At 40.8% G+C, this 14,356-nt stretch overlaps 1 protein-coding gene across 3 annotated transcripts in view; it reads right to left on the bottom strand.

Moving 5' to 3' along the window:
- Positions 1–2,638: 2,638 nt before the first annotated feature.
- Positions 2,639–14,356, bottom strand: part of LOC149932744 (uncharacterized) — a 37,773-nt gene continuing 26,055 nt past the window's right edge. For 2 of the 3 annotated variants that reach the window (XM_090156119.1, XM_090156121.1), the window contains exons 2-4: positions 5,918–6,123; positions 4,086–4,233; positions 2,639–3,075 (exon numbers count right to left, since the gene is read on the bottom strand). In XM_090156119.1, the coding sequence (XP_090012245.1) occupies positions 2,981–3,075; positions 4,086–4,233; positions 5,918–6,123 (449 nt within the window). In that variant the 3' untranslated portion in view covers positions 2,639–2,980. The remainder of the gene's footprint in view (positions 3,076–4,085; positions 4,234–5,917; positions 6,124–14,356) is intronic. The other variant, XM_090156120.1, reaches the window with a different exon arrangement.

Genomic DNA, 14,356 nt, shown 5'->3' with positions numbered 1-14,356 from the left:
GACACGAGCTAAGCTTTGGTTAACCTCTAATTGCTTATCATTACCGTTATATTATCGAAACCGTATAGATTTCACCTCGTCCCGCCTACAACCATAAAGTCTATTCGTGTGGAGTTCGACTATATATAGAAAAGGCAATTTTCCTAGGCGTTTTCCTCGAAAGTAATCGCGCTCTTATTGTCCCTGTTTCAGTGATAAAATAGAATACAGTCCTTCAAAGGGGGGTGTAAATAAGCCCCGTTGTCTTATTCAATATTGATTTGTCAAATATTAGAAGATACACGGAGAGAGAGAAAGCGGGAAAAGATGAAAGAGAAAACCAGGGATGCTTCGATACACGCGGACCCAGCCCAGTTAAATTACCAAAAGTACCATTATTACTACTGTTGAGTTGTGTTATTTTCCGAAGAAGCAATTTGCGTCGATTTTGAAAGGCGACGCCCTGCGCCCCCGATAGCGGGCAACCTGCGAGCGCGCTGCGATTTATTTATAGGGCTGGAAAAATGGAGACTGAGATGGTATAGAAGCCCTTTGTGTTATGGGCGAGCACTGTTCACATTACGTAAATAATACTATACATTTTTAATAATGTAGAATGCGCAAACTGTGTAAAGATAAAGTACCGCGTAAAGATTCGTACTTTGCAACCCGGGTTAAATTTTAAATATCAGTGCAGGTACGAAACCACGCTCGTTTATTTTATTGCACGTGCAAAGTCGTGCCTAAAATGCACTATCAACAGCTTTAAAAAAGAATGTATATTATCCTTTCAAAAGTAATAAAAATACAGCTTGTTCTCTAAACCAACAATAACGTTTGCTTTCTATTGAAACTTTGCCTAGTTACTTGGGGGATATATCTGGGATTGTGTAGTTTTTATTCAACACCTATAAAACCAAAAATCGAAGGAACTCAGTTTCCGGTTTTTTAACACGAGAGGCGTATCCTAAATAGGAAATTAAGTCAAATGAGCCGTGATTTTTCAGACACATTTTAGTTCATCTCGTATAAACTTGGTGTCGCTGTAGTCGATTTTTGATCAACTTGCCTATTGATGGTTTCTGTCAAAGAGTTTTCGGACTATACAACTTTCGCAGCACCTAGGAGTAACAAACACAAGGAGAACGCAGCTAGCCTTTAAACACGCTAACGCAGTGTTGTGTACAAATTTCATTGGACGAACCTTTACGATGAACGTTTTACGGGCGGGGGAAGACAATTTCCTAAGTTTCCCCTTCCGACGGCAGCAGGCGCTAAAGCGTCTAACCACAAAACGGTACGCAAGAAAATGCATACAATTTTCCGAATATTAAAATCTCCTACCATGATACGATTGTCTAGCAAATTTTGATAATGTAGAACGACTTATTTTGGAGTTATTAGCGCTGTCTTGCAATTTTCCCTTTTACGACCTTGTGATTTTGGTAAATTTTTTCTCGACTTTCTATTGGTTGAACCCGATCATGTTCACGCAGTGAAGGCATAAAACGTGACGGGGCACACGTTTCTAATTTGAACCATTTTTCTAACACTTACGGTTCTCGAGATAGTTTTTGGATGACCTTGAAGACATGGCTCAAAGTCATCGAGGTTATCATTCTTCTTTGGCCCCCTGCACGAGCTACGTAACATAAATATTTTAAATTCATAGAGAAAACGGTTTCTGATATATATTTGCCCTGGATCGTTTTTAGTGGACACCCTGTATTGGAAACTATAGGGAAATCCAAACGTCGTTGCGGCCCTTTAATACGCATTACGCGTAAAATAATGACGACAATGGAATGACGTAATCAGCGAAATCAACGAACCCTGTAGAATGTTAACGGTTAATTTATCTTAAATAGGCGTATTTGTTTACAAACCGTATAAATCCACTTGACATTTTAGTACAGACATACGTTCGGGAAAACGAAAGAAATGAGGTAATTGATTTAATATATTAGGCGTCTTGGCGGACGCCTAAGCGATCCTCCGGGACTACTTTAATAAGTCGGTAATCGACGAATAAGAAATAAATTAGCTAAATCGTCTTGAGAAAATGCGTCCGGGCCGCTTAAGTTGCTCTCAATCGCTGGCTGCTTAATCGCGCGTCGCGCTGCAGTTCTTGACAAGAAGGTCCCCGGACACTTGTTGGAATTAAGCCTAATGATGTAATTTTCGAAGATTTATGCCTTCAAACGCTTTCCACGAGGGCAGCGCCACTCTCTCGGGCTCGCGACGAAATGACGACGCCGCTACAAACTATAACCCGCGTGGCTCGAGTTACGAAGGGTCTTTAAGTCGCTCGAAACCGCCTTTATTCGCGTATAAACTGGCGAAACGTTGCCTGAATCTCAATTTCTATCTCTACTCCCCGAAAATCGGTTTGCAGCGTGATAATGCGCTCTATATTTTTAGTCTTAAAAGTGAAAATATCATTTTGGAACATCGTTTATTTGACTTTAGTAATATTATAGTCTGAATATATTTTTAGGTATTGTACATGATCAGTGTTGATATGAAGCTTATATTTGACACGAAATGTTTCGATTTCAAACGCCGTACTTGGTTTTTAAGATCAATTTACAATATTATGATATGAACCACATGACGGTTGTGTTATTATTATTATTACTTAACAATTCAGTTCGAATATTATCAACAGTTTTCTTTTTCTTAAAAACACATCTTGATGGACAAATATTATTAATTATTCATTCATCTAATAGGTTATCGTGTTTAAAACGGATAATGCGTTCCAATATTTTTTCTGAACGTTCCACTCGTAATCGGAAGGCACAAATCTTTAACGTATTATCTTTTCATTCGAAGTCAAATTTTCTAAACATTAGCGGCTCATAAAGTCTTCCTTGTATCCGTTTAGTGTCACCGACTCCTTTCAAACCGAATTAAAATCGTATATTATATAATTTCGTTTGGTGTTTTATACAACTTCGGTTAGCGTTAGGATTAGTTAACCACGAATATGGTTTAACCGTTAACACTTCAGCTGACTCGCGTAAAACAGAAACGTGATGGCGAGAGCACACGCGTTGTTTCTGTCCTGGGAATTTGATCCTTTTTCCTGGTTATCTGTAATTGAAAAATTCCAGTTTTAGTTCCAAGCGTATATATATGTATATTTAGTCTGCTTATAAACGAATCGGCCTCTATACTGTTCTATATTTATTGGTGTGTCATTTTTTACCTCACCCGCGAGTCAACCCTGTCACCGGAAAACCCCTCACATAATGTAACTAGCGTATAAGTCATTTGTTCATATATTTCTGTTTACGCTCTTTTCATGGGCTGTTGACATTTTCGAGTTTGATCGAGAAAAGAAGAAATATTAAAGTTATCCCCTCGAATTTATGCCCTCTGGACGTGGTATTTTATCTCCACTCTCCCGAAACGAGCTATATATAAAAAATACCCCCACCGCATTCCGCTCAATATCCTCCTATATTTTTTAATATGCAAGTGTATATATTTTCCATATTTCTTATGTAATATTTTACATCGCGTCCAAAAAAGAATCTCAGCTTGTAATTTGTCGCGTCGTTAAGAATTGATTTCGGGAATACGCTCTTAATATTAGGTAAACATTTATTTTAAATGACTACTAGCAAAAGTGACATAATTACCAAAAGTGTGACAATCCCTGTACTTTCGTATGCTAAAAGTTTAATGAATGCTCGACTCGAGATCGTCCACATAAAAGACTATTTATTGTCGCCTTTCTGGATCTTTTTAGTCTATGGTATTATATCGTAGGTAGGTGGCGATAGCATCTCCACAGAACGACGAAAAATCAAAAATTACACTTACTTTGACCCGTGCTACTTTGTTCCTCCGTTCCTCACTACGAGGCGTTATTTGTTGGTTTTAACTTCCTTCCCTCCCCTCCCAACTTGTATTTCGCTTGTAACATTCATTAAGAAATAGGTCTGATTGACACACTTTTGGAAATTATGTCACTTTTGCTACTAGTTATAAAATTTAGTATAATCGTGAAATGGCATCATATTTGGGCTTTCCCCTTAAATTTAGATCTGTCAGTTGACTATGATGGGAATGTAATGGAATTATGAAATAAGGAATACAGTTACTCGACTCTTCCACGATAATTTGTTTCATTCCGGCGATGGTTTGGAAGGAAGGAGCGTCAGCCGACACTTCGACTCTGTAGATTCCGGCCGTCGTGAAGTCGACGTCTTTAATGTGGACAGTGCCATTGATCGAGCGATTCATCTGAAATGGAGAAATTCAAAGATCCAAAGGAGGAAAAACGTGAAGATGGAGATAGCCCGTGTCAATTAAGTTCGGTGATCACGTCCTGTTTGACTATATTTTTTTAAAATACCGTTATTAAGGAGAAGAAGTTCCTGTATCGCTTTGATGACTTAATCCTGTTTCGTCGAAGCAGCCAGCCATCAGCCCAACACCGTCTACCTTTCGCTATCGATTCCCGGGGTTGGATGGCGGTGATAAAATCGACGAAACGAGGCGGGGTGGTCAGAATGGGTGGTCTCGGTGCCGCAGCTCGAGATGACAACTTGAATTTCAAGTGCTTTCCGAGGTACAAAGCGTAGATTTTCGATAATGGGTTCCCCCTTTCTTCCCGTATAACAGATTAATTCTATCGCTTCTTTTGGAAGTTAATAGTAGATTATTTTTGGCCGTATCGATTCCGGGAATCCTTAATGTATGGACTCGGGCTACGCTTCTTTCGCGCCACTTCTGTAACATTTTAACTATTTCCCGTTTAAAGTCACTCGATGACTTGGGCCTAAGGTGGTGCCTCTGGTTTTTACTTATTAGTTTTTCCCCAGCACGAGAGGAGGGAAGGAAAAATGTCACACGCGTATAGTTCAACGCGTCGGAAGTCGTAAGGTTTAGGAAACCAATAGGTGGTTTATTTTCGCTTGTTCAGGGATTTAGGAGTAGGGTAAGAAGAGTAAGGCTATGACGTCATATTACTCCGATTCTGAGGTGGCGAATAGTTTGAGTCGGAGTAAAAACCTTTTTGCAAAATGGCTGCCTGTGGCCTTTTCAGCAGACGATAAACTCCGATTTACACCTATACATCTCCTTTTCAGAAGAAGTAAAAATTATAATCATAATCAGCTAGGCTAATACCCAAGGCACCACCTTAGGCCTAAGTCATCGAGCGACTTTTAAGGCCTTTAATTCAGGTCACCGGGTTACAATGCGTAGGAGGGTGGTGGCAAGCCCTGCAAGCCACGCGAGCCAACAGCTCCCTACACTTACTATTACCGTTAACCTCAACAAGTTAAAAGAGTAAATAGATACCTAATAATGATAATCAGCTAGGCTAATACCCAAGGCACCACCGTAGGCCCAAGTCATCTAGCGACTTGTAATGCCTTTAAACAGGTGGCCGGGTTACAATGCCCAAATAATCCGGAACAAGCGAATAGTTTATGGGGCGGAGTAATTCTCATCCCCGGAACAAGCGAATAAAATGTTTTAGTGTAAAAAGAGTACACTGTTAGTCCGAGAACAGTTGAAAAGAAACCACCTATAGTGAGATACTTGACCCATTTGATTGTTTTTAAGAGAATGAGCGTACTGGAAGATCGTGAGGTGGAATGGTGGATAAACGCAAAATGTATCCGCAACTTAGTAATTCTCCCTAATTATAAATAAATACTTTCTTGGTAATGTATAGTGTTGAAATGTCTTATTGCAAAACGATTTGAAACGTTAAACTGCTATTTAGTCTATCTTTTCCACGATTAATCTTCCATCCAAACACATTTTGACACGCTATCAAATAAGTGGCCACGATCTAAACAACGGTATAGTGAAGCCCCTTTTAAGTAAGCGAATCCGACTAACAGTCGCCGGAATTTCGGTTTCGAATTATACCCGTTCCGCGGCCCTTTAAGATACGTCGTATAATGTCACTTACGTCGACTTTGACGCCTTCGAGTGGAAACACTTGAGCCGGTGGTAGGTCGATGGGCACGAATCGGTAAAACTCCATATCGTCTTTGTACCATTTGATGGAATATAGCTGTTCCCCGTCCAGTCGGTATTCGACGGCCAATTTGACGTGATCCCCCGGAGAAACTACGTTCGGAACGTGCATCGCCAGCATTTGGAGACACGTAATACCTGCGAACCAGAGAGAAACCCAAACCCATTAGTCATCTATAGCGTAATGGCCAGAGAAATCTTGGGCCGCGAGTCGCGCGATATATATTAGGACGTTCTATATTTACTCCGTTTAGAAATGATTCAAATTGCATTTGATGATAATTTCGAAGAGAAACTAACTTAACGCGAAAGATTACGGCCAAATCCCGTATTAAAGTTTTAGGAAATAACGCGATTTCAATTTGAACTGAGAGAATCGCCGAGACTCTCGGGATTGTCCCCGATGCCCGGAGGTCGTATTATAATGGCTGGCCCGGGTTTTGCCGAGTGAAAACCAAAGCGTAAGGGTTGTTGAAGTTTTATTCCGGCTCTCCCATTCTTTCTCCTGGCGAATTAAGAATTCTCGGGATGAACGCCGCCATGCGCGAAACAGGGGCGCGAAATAACTCGCTCTAAGGGTTTTCTCGGAGCGGTGTCTTCCGAAGGAGCGTGGGCCCGCGTCTGTGTACAGATTCTGATTAGATTCCCACGGCTAAGACATAAATCTTACCAAATCAGTGGAATAGAAAATTCTTCAATCTAAATTTGTCGCCAAGACTGCGCGTCTCCTATAACCAAGGACTTAAACGACGACGTTTTGTACCGACAAGCGTCCATCTTCTTTTCGAAACTTAAAAGTTTCGCGAGGGCTCACGTATCACTCGGTTTACAATGACCTTCTTCAACGCGTATACAGGGTGTTTCAAAAGTTTATGCAACATTTTTACGGAGTTGTAGGGGGTGGGTTGTGAAGTATGCCTGTTTTTTCCCATTTTGCCACGATGAGTTAAAAGAGCGCCAGAGAGCTTCAAAGTGTGGCCTTTACTAGCCCCTGGAAGTAGGCTGTAACAACCACCAAACAAAGCAGCAGGGAAATGCGAAAATTAAGGTATGGGTTCCTGTGATAGGTCAAAAAGGACTTTGTAAAGAAATCGAGGTAACCAGCGTAAAAAAAGTAAACCTAATCAGTAATTAAAGTCGTGATGGACCGCGATTTCAGGCAAATTCATCGTACCCCTGAAATCGCATTTCCCTGCTGCTTGGTTTTGCGCTGGTTGCAGCCTACTTCCAGGGGCTAGCAGGCCACACTTTGAAGCTCTCTGGCACTCTTTTAACTCATCGTAGGAAAATGGGAAAAAACAGGCATACTTCTCAACTCACCCCCTACAATTTCTTAAAATTTTTGCATAACCTTTTCAGACACCCTGTATAGATGAAGATACGTGTACGTATGTTTATATAAAGGGTAGCGCTTGATAAAACGCTTTCAAAACGGGTCACTGTTTGTTCAGAAAATTTAAACTAGCGAACAACGGGGATGAAAGCTATAGGAGGGGTTGTTGGAGAGGCGAAGACCGAGTGACGCGCTGCGCATTTCAAACAAGGAGCGCCGTTTTAAGCGGATTTATTTTCGTTAAGTCCATCTAAAATCGAAGCTGAGCGCTTCGAAACTTAAGTTGCTTTAATTTTAATTAAGCTGCAGACTGCGTGAATACCGGAAGCTGTAATTCACGCGGTACCTTCGAAGATTCCAGTATACATATAGAGGGGGCAGCGCTCGTAGCCGCCGTTAACCCGCGATAGATGGCTAATCGGAATGTAATCTCTTAACTAAGAGTTGGTTAAAGGCAAGCTGTTAGTTCCATTTAAGACGACCGAGTAGGTGAAGTTCACGTTGTCCGCCGCTACATTGCAGGGTCAGACGAGACCGTATTATACGCGCGGCCTTCTATCGAGAGCGACTGAAGTTACGGCCCGAGCATTATTTAATGGAATTTTGAGAAATGAAATGTTGAATTGGAACATTTAACTCCGGTATGGATTTGACGCTAAGGGATCAATCTAGAGACGCTTCGCGATCGAACGCGAGAGGCGTAATTTCGAGAATAGACAAAGATTTGAATATGGAAAGTCGGCAGTGTTTGGCCGCGGTGGGATCTGACTGTAATAGACCGACCTTCCAGCTATTCCTTCGGAGACAATCGCGAATAAAAATACAGTGTATAAACAATAAAACGTGACAAAAGAGAGGGAATGGAAAGAGCGAATCGAGCGAAAGTCAAACATTGAAAGAGAAATCTTTGGATTACGCGTTTGGTTTGGTTTCGCCGCTCTCTTTTTTAAGCGTTGGCGGCGGTCCCGTGTGCAAACACGATGATTCGTGATACCAATTATGCAGTCCCAATTCTTTCTTTTCCTTTTTAAACTGAGTAAATAGCTTAACAGGCCGAAGTCTTGTTATTCTTTCACCATTCCGTTGTACGTCTTACGCCACGATTTTGTTAATTTTCTATGCCTCCATTCTAAATTTACGAAAATGACCACCGGCTTGATTTAGCCTATTAAGACTTATTAATTCCTGCGCAATAAAACAAAAATATATGTGCATATATTTAGAGTTATTTCTATAAGCTGAAACCCTTGTTGCGTAAAAATAACAACAATATCTACAAAAGTTATTAATATTTCCCTTTAACTTTCCTGATGCATCTTTAGACCCACTACTCAAAATACCTCTATAATACCGAATGCGCTAGAAACATTCCTATACAGGAATTTCCGGTTTAACCATAATTTCGCGCGTGTAGATAGACGGTAAGGTATTACTATACAGGGTGTTTCAAAAGGTTAAGCAAAAAGTTTAAGAAGTTGTAGGGGGTGAGTTGAGAAGTATGCCTGTTTCTTTCCCATTTTCCTACGATGAGTTTGAAGAGCGCCAGAGAGCTTCAAAGTGTGGCCTACTAGCCCCTGGAAGTAGGCTGCAACAAGCGAAAAACCAAGCAGCAGGGGCTTTAAATACTGTTTAAGTTACCTTTTTACGCTGGTTACCTAGATTTGTTTACAAAGTATTTTTTGACCTATCACACGACTCAAACCTTAATGTTCGCATTTCCTTGCTGCTTGGTTTTGCGCTTGTGGCAGCCTACTTCCAGGGGCTAGTAGGCCACACTTTGAAGCTCTCTGGCGCTCTTTTAACTCATCGTGGGAAAATGGGACGAAAACAGGCATACTTCTCAACTCACCCCCTACAAATCCTTAAAATTTTTGCATAACCTTTTGAATATAAGGGCGGGTTCCGCGATTTTAACCACTTCCAAAAAAGAAAGTTGGTAACTGCACGCGGGATAGGAGGAGAAACCCTTCGCACCTTCCAGCGACACTCCTTGTCGACCTCAATTGCCGCGTCCTCAACTCGCGCTGTCGCTGCAAACTTGGCAAACGCGCGCTAAAACTTTATAAAGGTTGTATTCGAAACGTCTCTCTGTCGGAACTGTGTGGATTCTATTCACGGTCCATGAAGTGCGAAATTGCATTACCCCGCCGCCGCGGAGCGAATGAGAAAGGAAAGGGGGCCGAAAGAGGGGACGGAGAAGCGAAAGAAAACGGAGGGAAGAATCCCGTTTCTTTAAAAAATAGAAAACATATAAAAATAAAACCAAATCTTTCCGAATATAATAGGATTAAAACACCTCCCTCGGACGTTTCCTGCAGCTTTTAAAGCATTTGGAAAGCATTTACACTCGCCCGGAAGACTAGAGAGAGGGGAAAGGAAACCTCATACGACGTCTCTCTTCTTCCTTTTTCAGTCCCCCATCTTCTCTATTTGTTTGGTTATGACTGTCGTCTGGATGCTCGGCATGTTTTATTCATCAGTTCCCGATCAATCTCATCGCCATTGAAATTCGCCACCGGCCCTCGCCTGTAAAGATGGCTGGCATTGGCTAAGTTTCGCGGAGAAGCGACGAGTAGGGCGCGAATATATGGGGAAGAAGAGCTCTTAGCGTTTATACGAAGGAAGCCTAAATTGACGACTTTTTCCCTTGTTAAATATCGCGTGAATTCGAGGAATATCGAAATGACGCGAAATGTTTTTTTTTGGTAGCTTATTTTTTTACACTGTACAAGTCGTAGATAAGAATGTTCCATCGTCGCGTGTTTACTGGTCCGTTCATCCGGCGTTTGTTTTAGAACAAATCGAGGATTTAATCATCTCGTTGGCTTGTTTGTCTCGTATAACGTATAAAATAGTAATACGACACGATCTAGCTTTTGTTTGTTTTTAGCGAAAATTTTTTAGAACTTTCCAGAAAGGCGATTAAATTTATACGTAACGTATTACGAATCCTACAACGTACATAAAAGATATGATACACCTCATCCAACGAACTTTCCGTTCGGATTCTTCTATAGTTTATTTCCGGTAGAAGCGCGTGTTTGAGTTGGCGCTGGGAAGGGAATATTGGTTACTTCTTTATTGACTTATATTCTTCGACGGTATTTCTGCTCTATTGGCGCCAAAAATTGACTGGAAAGGACCGCAATCATCGGCGTGCTGGCGTATAAGCACTCTAACAATAACAAATCCCTCAACGGGAGGAGAAAAAAAACGAAACTCCAGTTTTTGCGGTTCAATATCGGGGCTTCGACGCTCTGAAAGCTTCGTCTCACGACCCAAAAAAGGGCGTAAGATCGTGAGCCCTACGTACTCCGGATGATTCGAAAGGAGTATTTTTATGGCCAATTCGAGAAAAGGGAGGCATTTTACCGTTAAAGCCGGGAGCCCGAAATAATATCGAACTCTTCCAAAGGATTGCCGCCACTGAGAAAAGGCCATCCTTAAAAGCCGCCGCGGAGAAGCCCGATATACCGTTATATAATCGGACGAGACCACCGTCACCGCGCGCTTCCCATTAAGCGCCTGATTATGGGTACGGTTTGCGTAGTAAAACCCTTCTTTTTTGACTGGTGAGCTCGGCCTCTCGGGACTCGTATTGTTCGGCCACCCGCCTCTATATACAATATAGATCCGACTTTCTGTTCCGTTTGGAATGGATAAACAGAAAACCCCTTTTGCTCTGACGCATGGCTACGTTTTCTTTATTTTTGCGGGGTTATAACGATAAAAGCTCCTCGGAGAGACTAGGAATAATAAAAAGTGTAGCGCGTAGCCCAGCTTTGCTACTGTAACTCGGGAGCTTAGGATTATTTTATTTGTATATATATATTTTCCCGTACCATTTAACTCCGAGCTACGTATCCCGATAAATAGACTCATTTTTGGTGGGACTCGAAAATTCACGTCATAATCCCCCAGATAACCTAAAGGCTCCATTTTAGTTCGTGGCTTATAATCCGCAGTGGCGTAGTCAGGGGGAAGCGCGGGGGCATGGCCCCCTGTTGAATATTGCCTAGAAGCCAGGCGTACCGCTTTTAAATTGGATAACTCTCGTATTACGCTATCTCTGTCGTATCTAATATAAAATTGATTTAATTATAATTTTATATGCATTTTAATAAATAACTAAAAATGATTAAAACGTTACAACGAAATTTTCAAAAATAAGCCAATTTAATTAACAGGAGACCAAAACGCCTGTAGAAGTGTTCCAACAGCTTAACACCGCTGTTCTAGGAGAAGTAGTCCACCAGGGACCAGCCGAGTGTATTCTCTATCTAGAACAGGTAATACTCCGTTCGTAAATAGCGAAAATTAATCTAATTTAAATAAATTGAAAATTGGTTTTCAAAACGTACGTTGGAAGGTTGTTATGTTTTCGGGGCTTCTGAGGAGAATTATTATAGCATTTTCAATTTTTTTCGCGGGGGAGGGGATGATATTAAAAATTCATAAAACGGAAGCCGGCACGCATCTCCCATTAGTTTTCATTACGAAACGCGCAACGTCTTATCCGCGTTTACGAGATGTTTTTGAGGGAAGGGGGGGAGATGCCGGTCGCATCTTAAGCTTATTACTCTCCGTCGCTAAGGAAAGCGCGCCCTTTTAAAGTCGCCCAAAGTTAGCCTAAGCTCTTTGGAAGGGTTAAAGAATACATGGAGATTTTCCACTGGATGACTAGCTTCACCAGTGGAGCTATAAAAAGAGGGCTTTGGCAGAAATGGAAGGCAGGGATTGAAAAGGAAGAATGCTAAATACGCCATTCAATGGGAGATAAACTCGACCTCTTTGTCTCTGAGAAAGTGTGAGCGTCAAAGAGTAAAAACGAGAACTCTCTATTTTCTCTTCTTCGTACACTAGGAAATATCCCATCGCTGGCGACGCACCCTTTGAAGAAGACTGATTTCCCCAATTAAATATTAAAGCGGAGGAAATTGGTTTGCTCGACCCGAAACACTACCTCCGACGTCTTTCTCTCAGGCTACCTATAATTTCGTCTCGGCGATGTATACTGCATTGGGTCAGAGATACTCCCCAACGACATCCCATCCTCTTACAAAATTCCGCTACGCCTATAGAGTTCCTTTAAAAATTTAACGTTTACGTTACCGGATGAGCTTGGATTGTTGGGGTCGTACCGCGGGGATACGGTTCATTAATATAACACGCGTTAGGACCAGCTTCTAAAAATGAGTACCGAAAAATACCAATTAGAAAACCGTTTTAATCTAATACAATATTAATTATAAAGTTAGCTGCAATACAAATTATAACAAGAACATCTTTTTTAAATCGTGGTTTTATTCAAATGTTTTTTTTAAACAGGAACGTTTGCCGGTTATTGAGAATCGCCATTCAAATTGAAACAGTAATGCCATCTGCCGGGTACTGGTTTTAAATTTCGTTCATTACAGGATAATTAATAATCTACCAGCTATTTTGCTATTTATAATGCATTTAAAAATTAAACCGTTAATTTCAGCTGTAATTAAAGTTGTAAGAACTAAATTTCTAATTAAATTGAACATTTCCGTAATTAATTATAAGCTTTTTATCGAAAAATAAAGGAAACGTTTTTACGACCACTACTAGGTGGCGTGATATAATTGAGAAAATTGAGAGATAACTTTTTTGTTTAAGAGAGGCTCTTGGGTAGTAGATTAAGTTACTTGTACGTACCCAGATAAAAACACTGGTGACGTCATACTGTCGCTTTTGGGGCACTCGATTAAAATTCACTACCTTGGTTTTTTTCGTACGCTGATTATCTTAGCAAATGTGGCTGTAGTAAATTGTAATTTTTTTTACTAATTTCATTTATATTCAAATTATCGAGAAACATTAAAGGTGTACTCTAATGACTTTTAGACCCAAAGTAGGCCGACGAATAAAAAAATATTTATGTTTAACTTGTTTTTCGGGGTCTGGGAAACTCATAGTTTCGTTAATTTCAAATTATCCAATAAGGCATTATTGGCTCAATTTAGTAGGAAACGAATTTAGACGACTAAAAATAGGATTCGTTTGAAGTAAATACAGAGAGGGGAGTGCCGTGAAAGATACAATCTATACCGGAAGATGACCTCTTCCCACGGGAAAAGAAAAAGGAACTCGGATCGGATTTTGCCAATTTGTTTTCGTTCCGTTCTTCTTCTCGTTGCGCGCCCAATCGATCACGCACTACAGGTAGAAACGAATAAGGGAAGAGCGAATGCAAATGCAATGACTCCGCTACGTCATAAACAACAACCAGAAACTAATTTAGCGTGCCCTCTTTCTTGTCGTTTTCCCCTTAAATACAATCCTAGCCAGAGGGAGAAGCGAAGTATCATTATTACTAAATAAAAACGTTGAGGAATACAAGCTATTTCGCGTCATTCTTTCATTCCATCCACGTGCCAGTCGCCGTCCGGTACAAACCCGTAACTAGCATTTTTTATCGCTTAAGACATCCGTACGAAATCGCGATAACCCGCTCGCTAGTTTTTTGAATATCAAATGGACCCGGTATGACGGAACATTAATTTCTAGGAACGGTGCGCGCTGCAAAAAATAGAATAGATACGTATCTTGTAGGGGAGGAAAAAGACGGAGGGGGGAAACCGCAAAAGGTAAAACGTGTACCGATGAAATGGCCATACAACGTTTTCCGCTGTTAAGGTTTTTGGGGGCTAGATCGTTTCTAGATACAACTATTGATACTTTACCTAAGATACGATACTTGGCCCATACCGGTACCATCGTATCATGGCGGTAATAGATAACATTCGATTTTCATTTGCCCATAAATGCGAGTAATATAATTTTTCCGATAAAACACTATAGGAGAAATAAAAAAAAACTCTTATAATCTAAAAGTAAAATATTCCCAGTACTTAACATTTCCACTTTGAGGAGGAATTGTTGGATGGCACGATAAGCCCATATGATATTAAAAGAGACAGCCCAACGGAAAAGACTCATTCTAGTAATAAAATGGACGGTTTTCTTGGGAGTGGGGGGTGATTTTCTTGTTTTAACGTTTTTAAGGACCCT

The sequence above is a fragment of the Leiobunum rupestre genome, chromosome 8 (genome assembly GCF_980474605.1).
Source record: "Leiobunum rupestre chromosome 8, qqLeiRupe1.1.hap1, whole genome shotgun sequence".
In the NCBI taxonomy this organism is placed as follows: Eukaryota; Metazoa; Arthropoda; class Arachnida; order Opiliones; family Sclerosomatidae; genus Leiobunum; species Leiobunum rupestre.
This window is presented reverse-complemented; position numbering and strand designations above follow the sequence as displayed.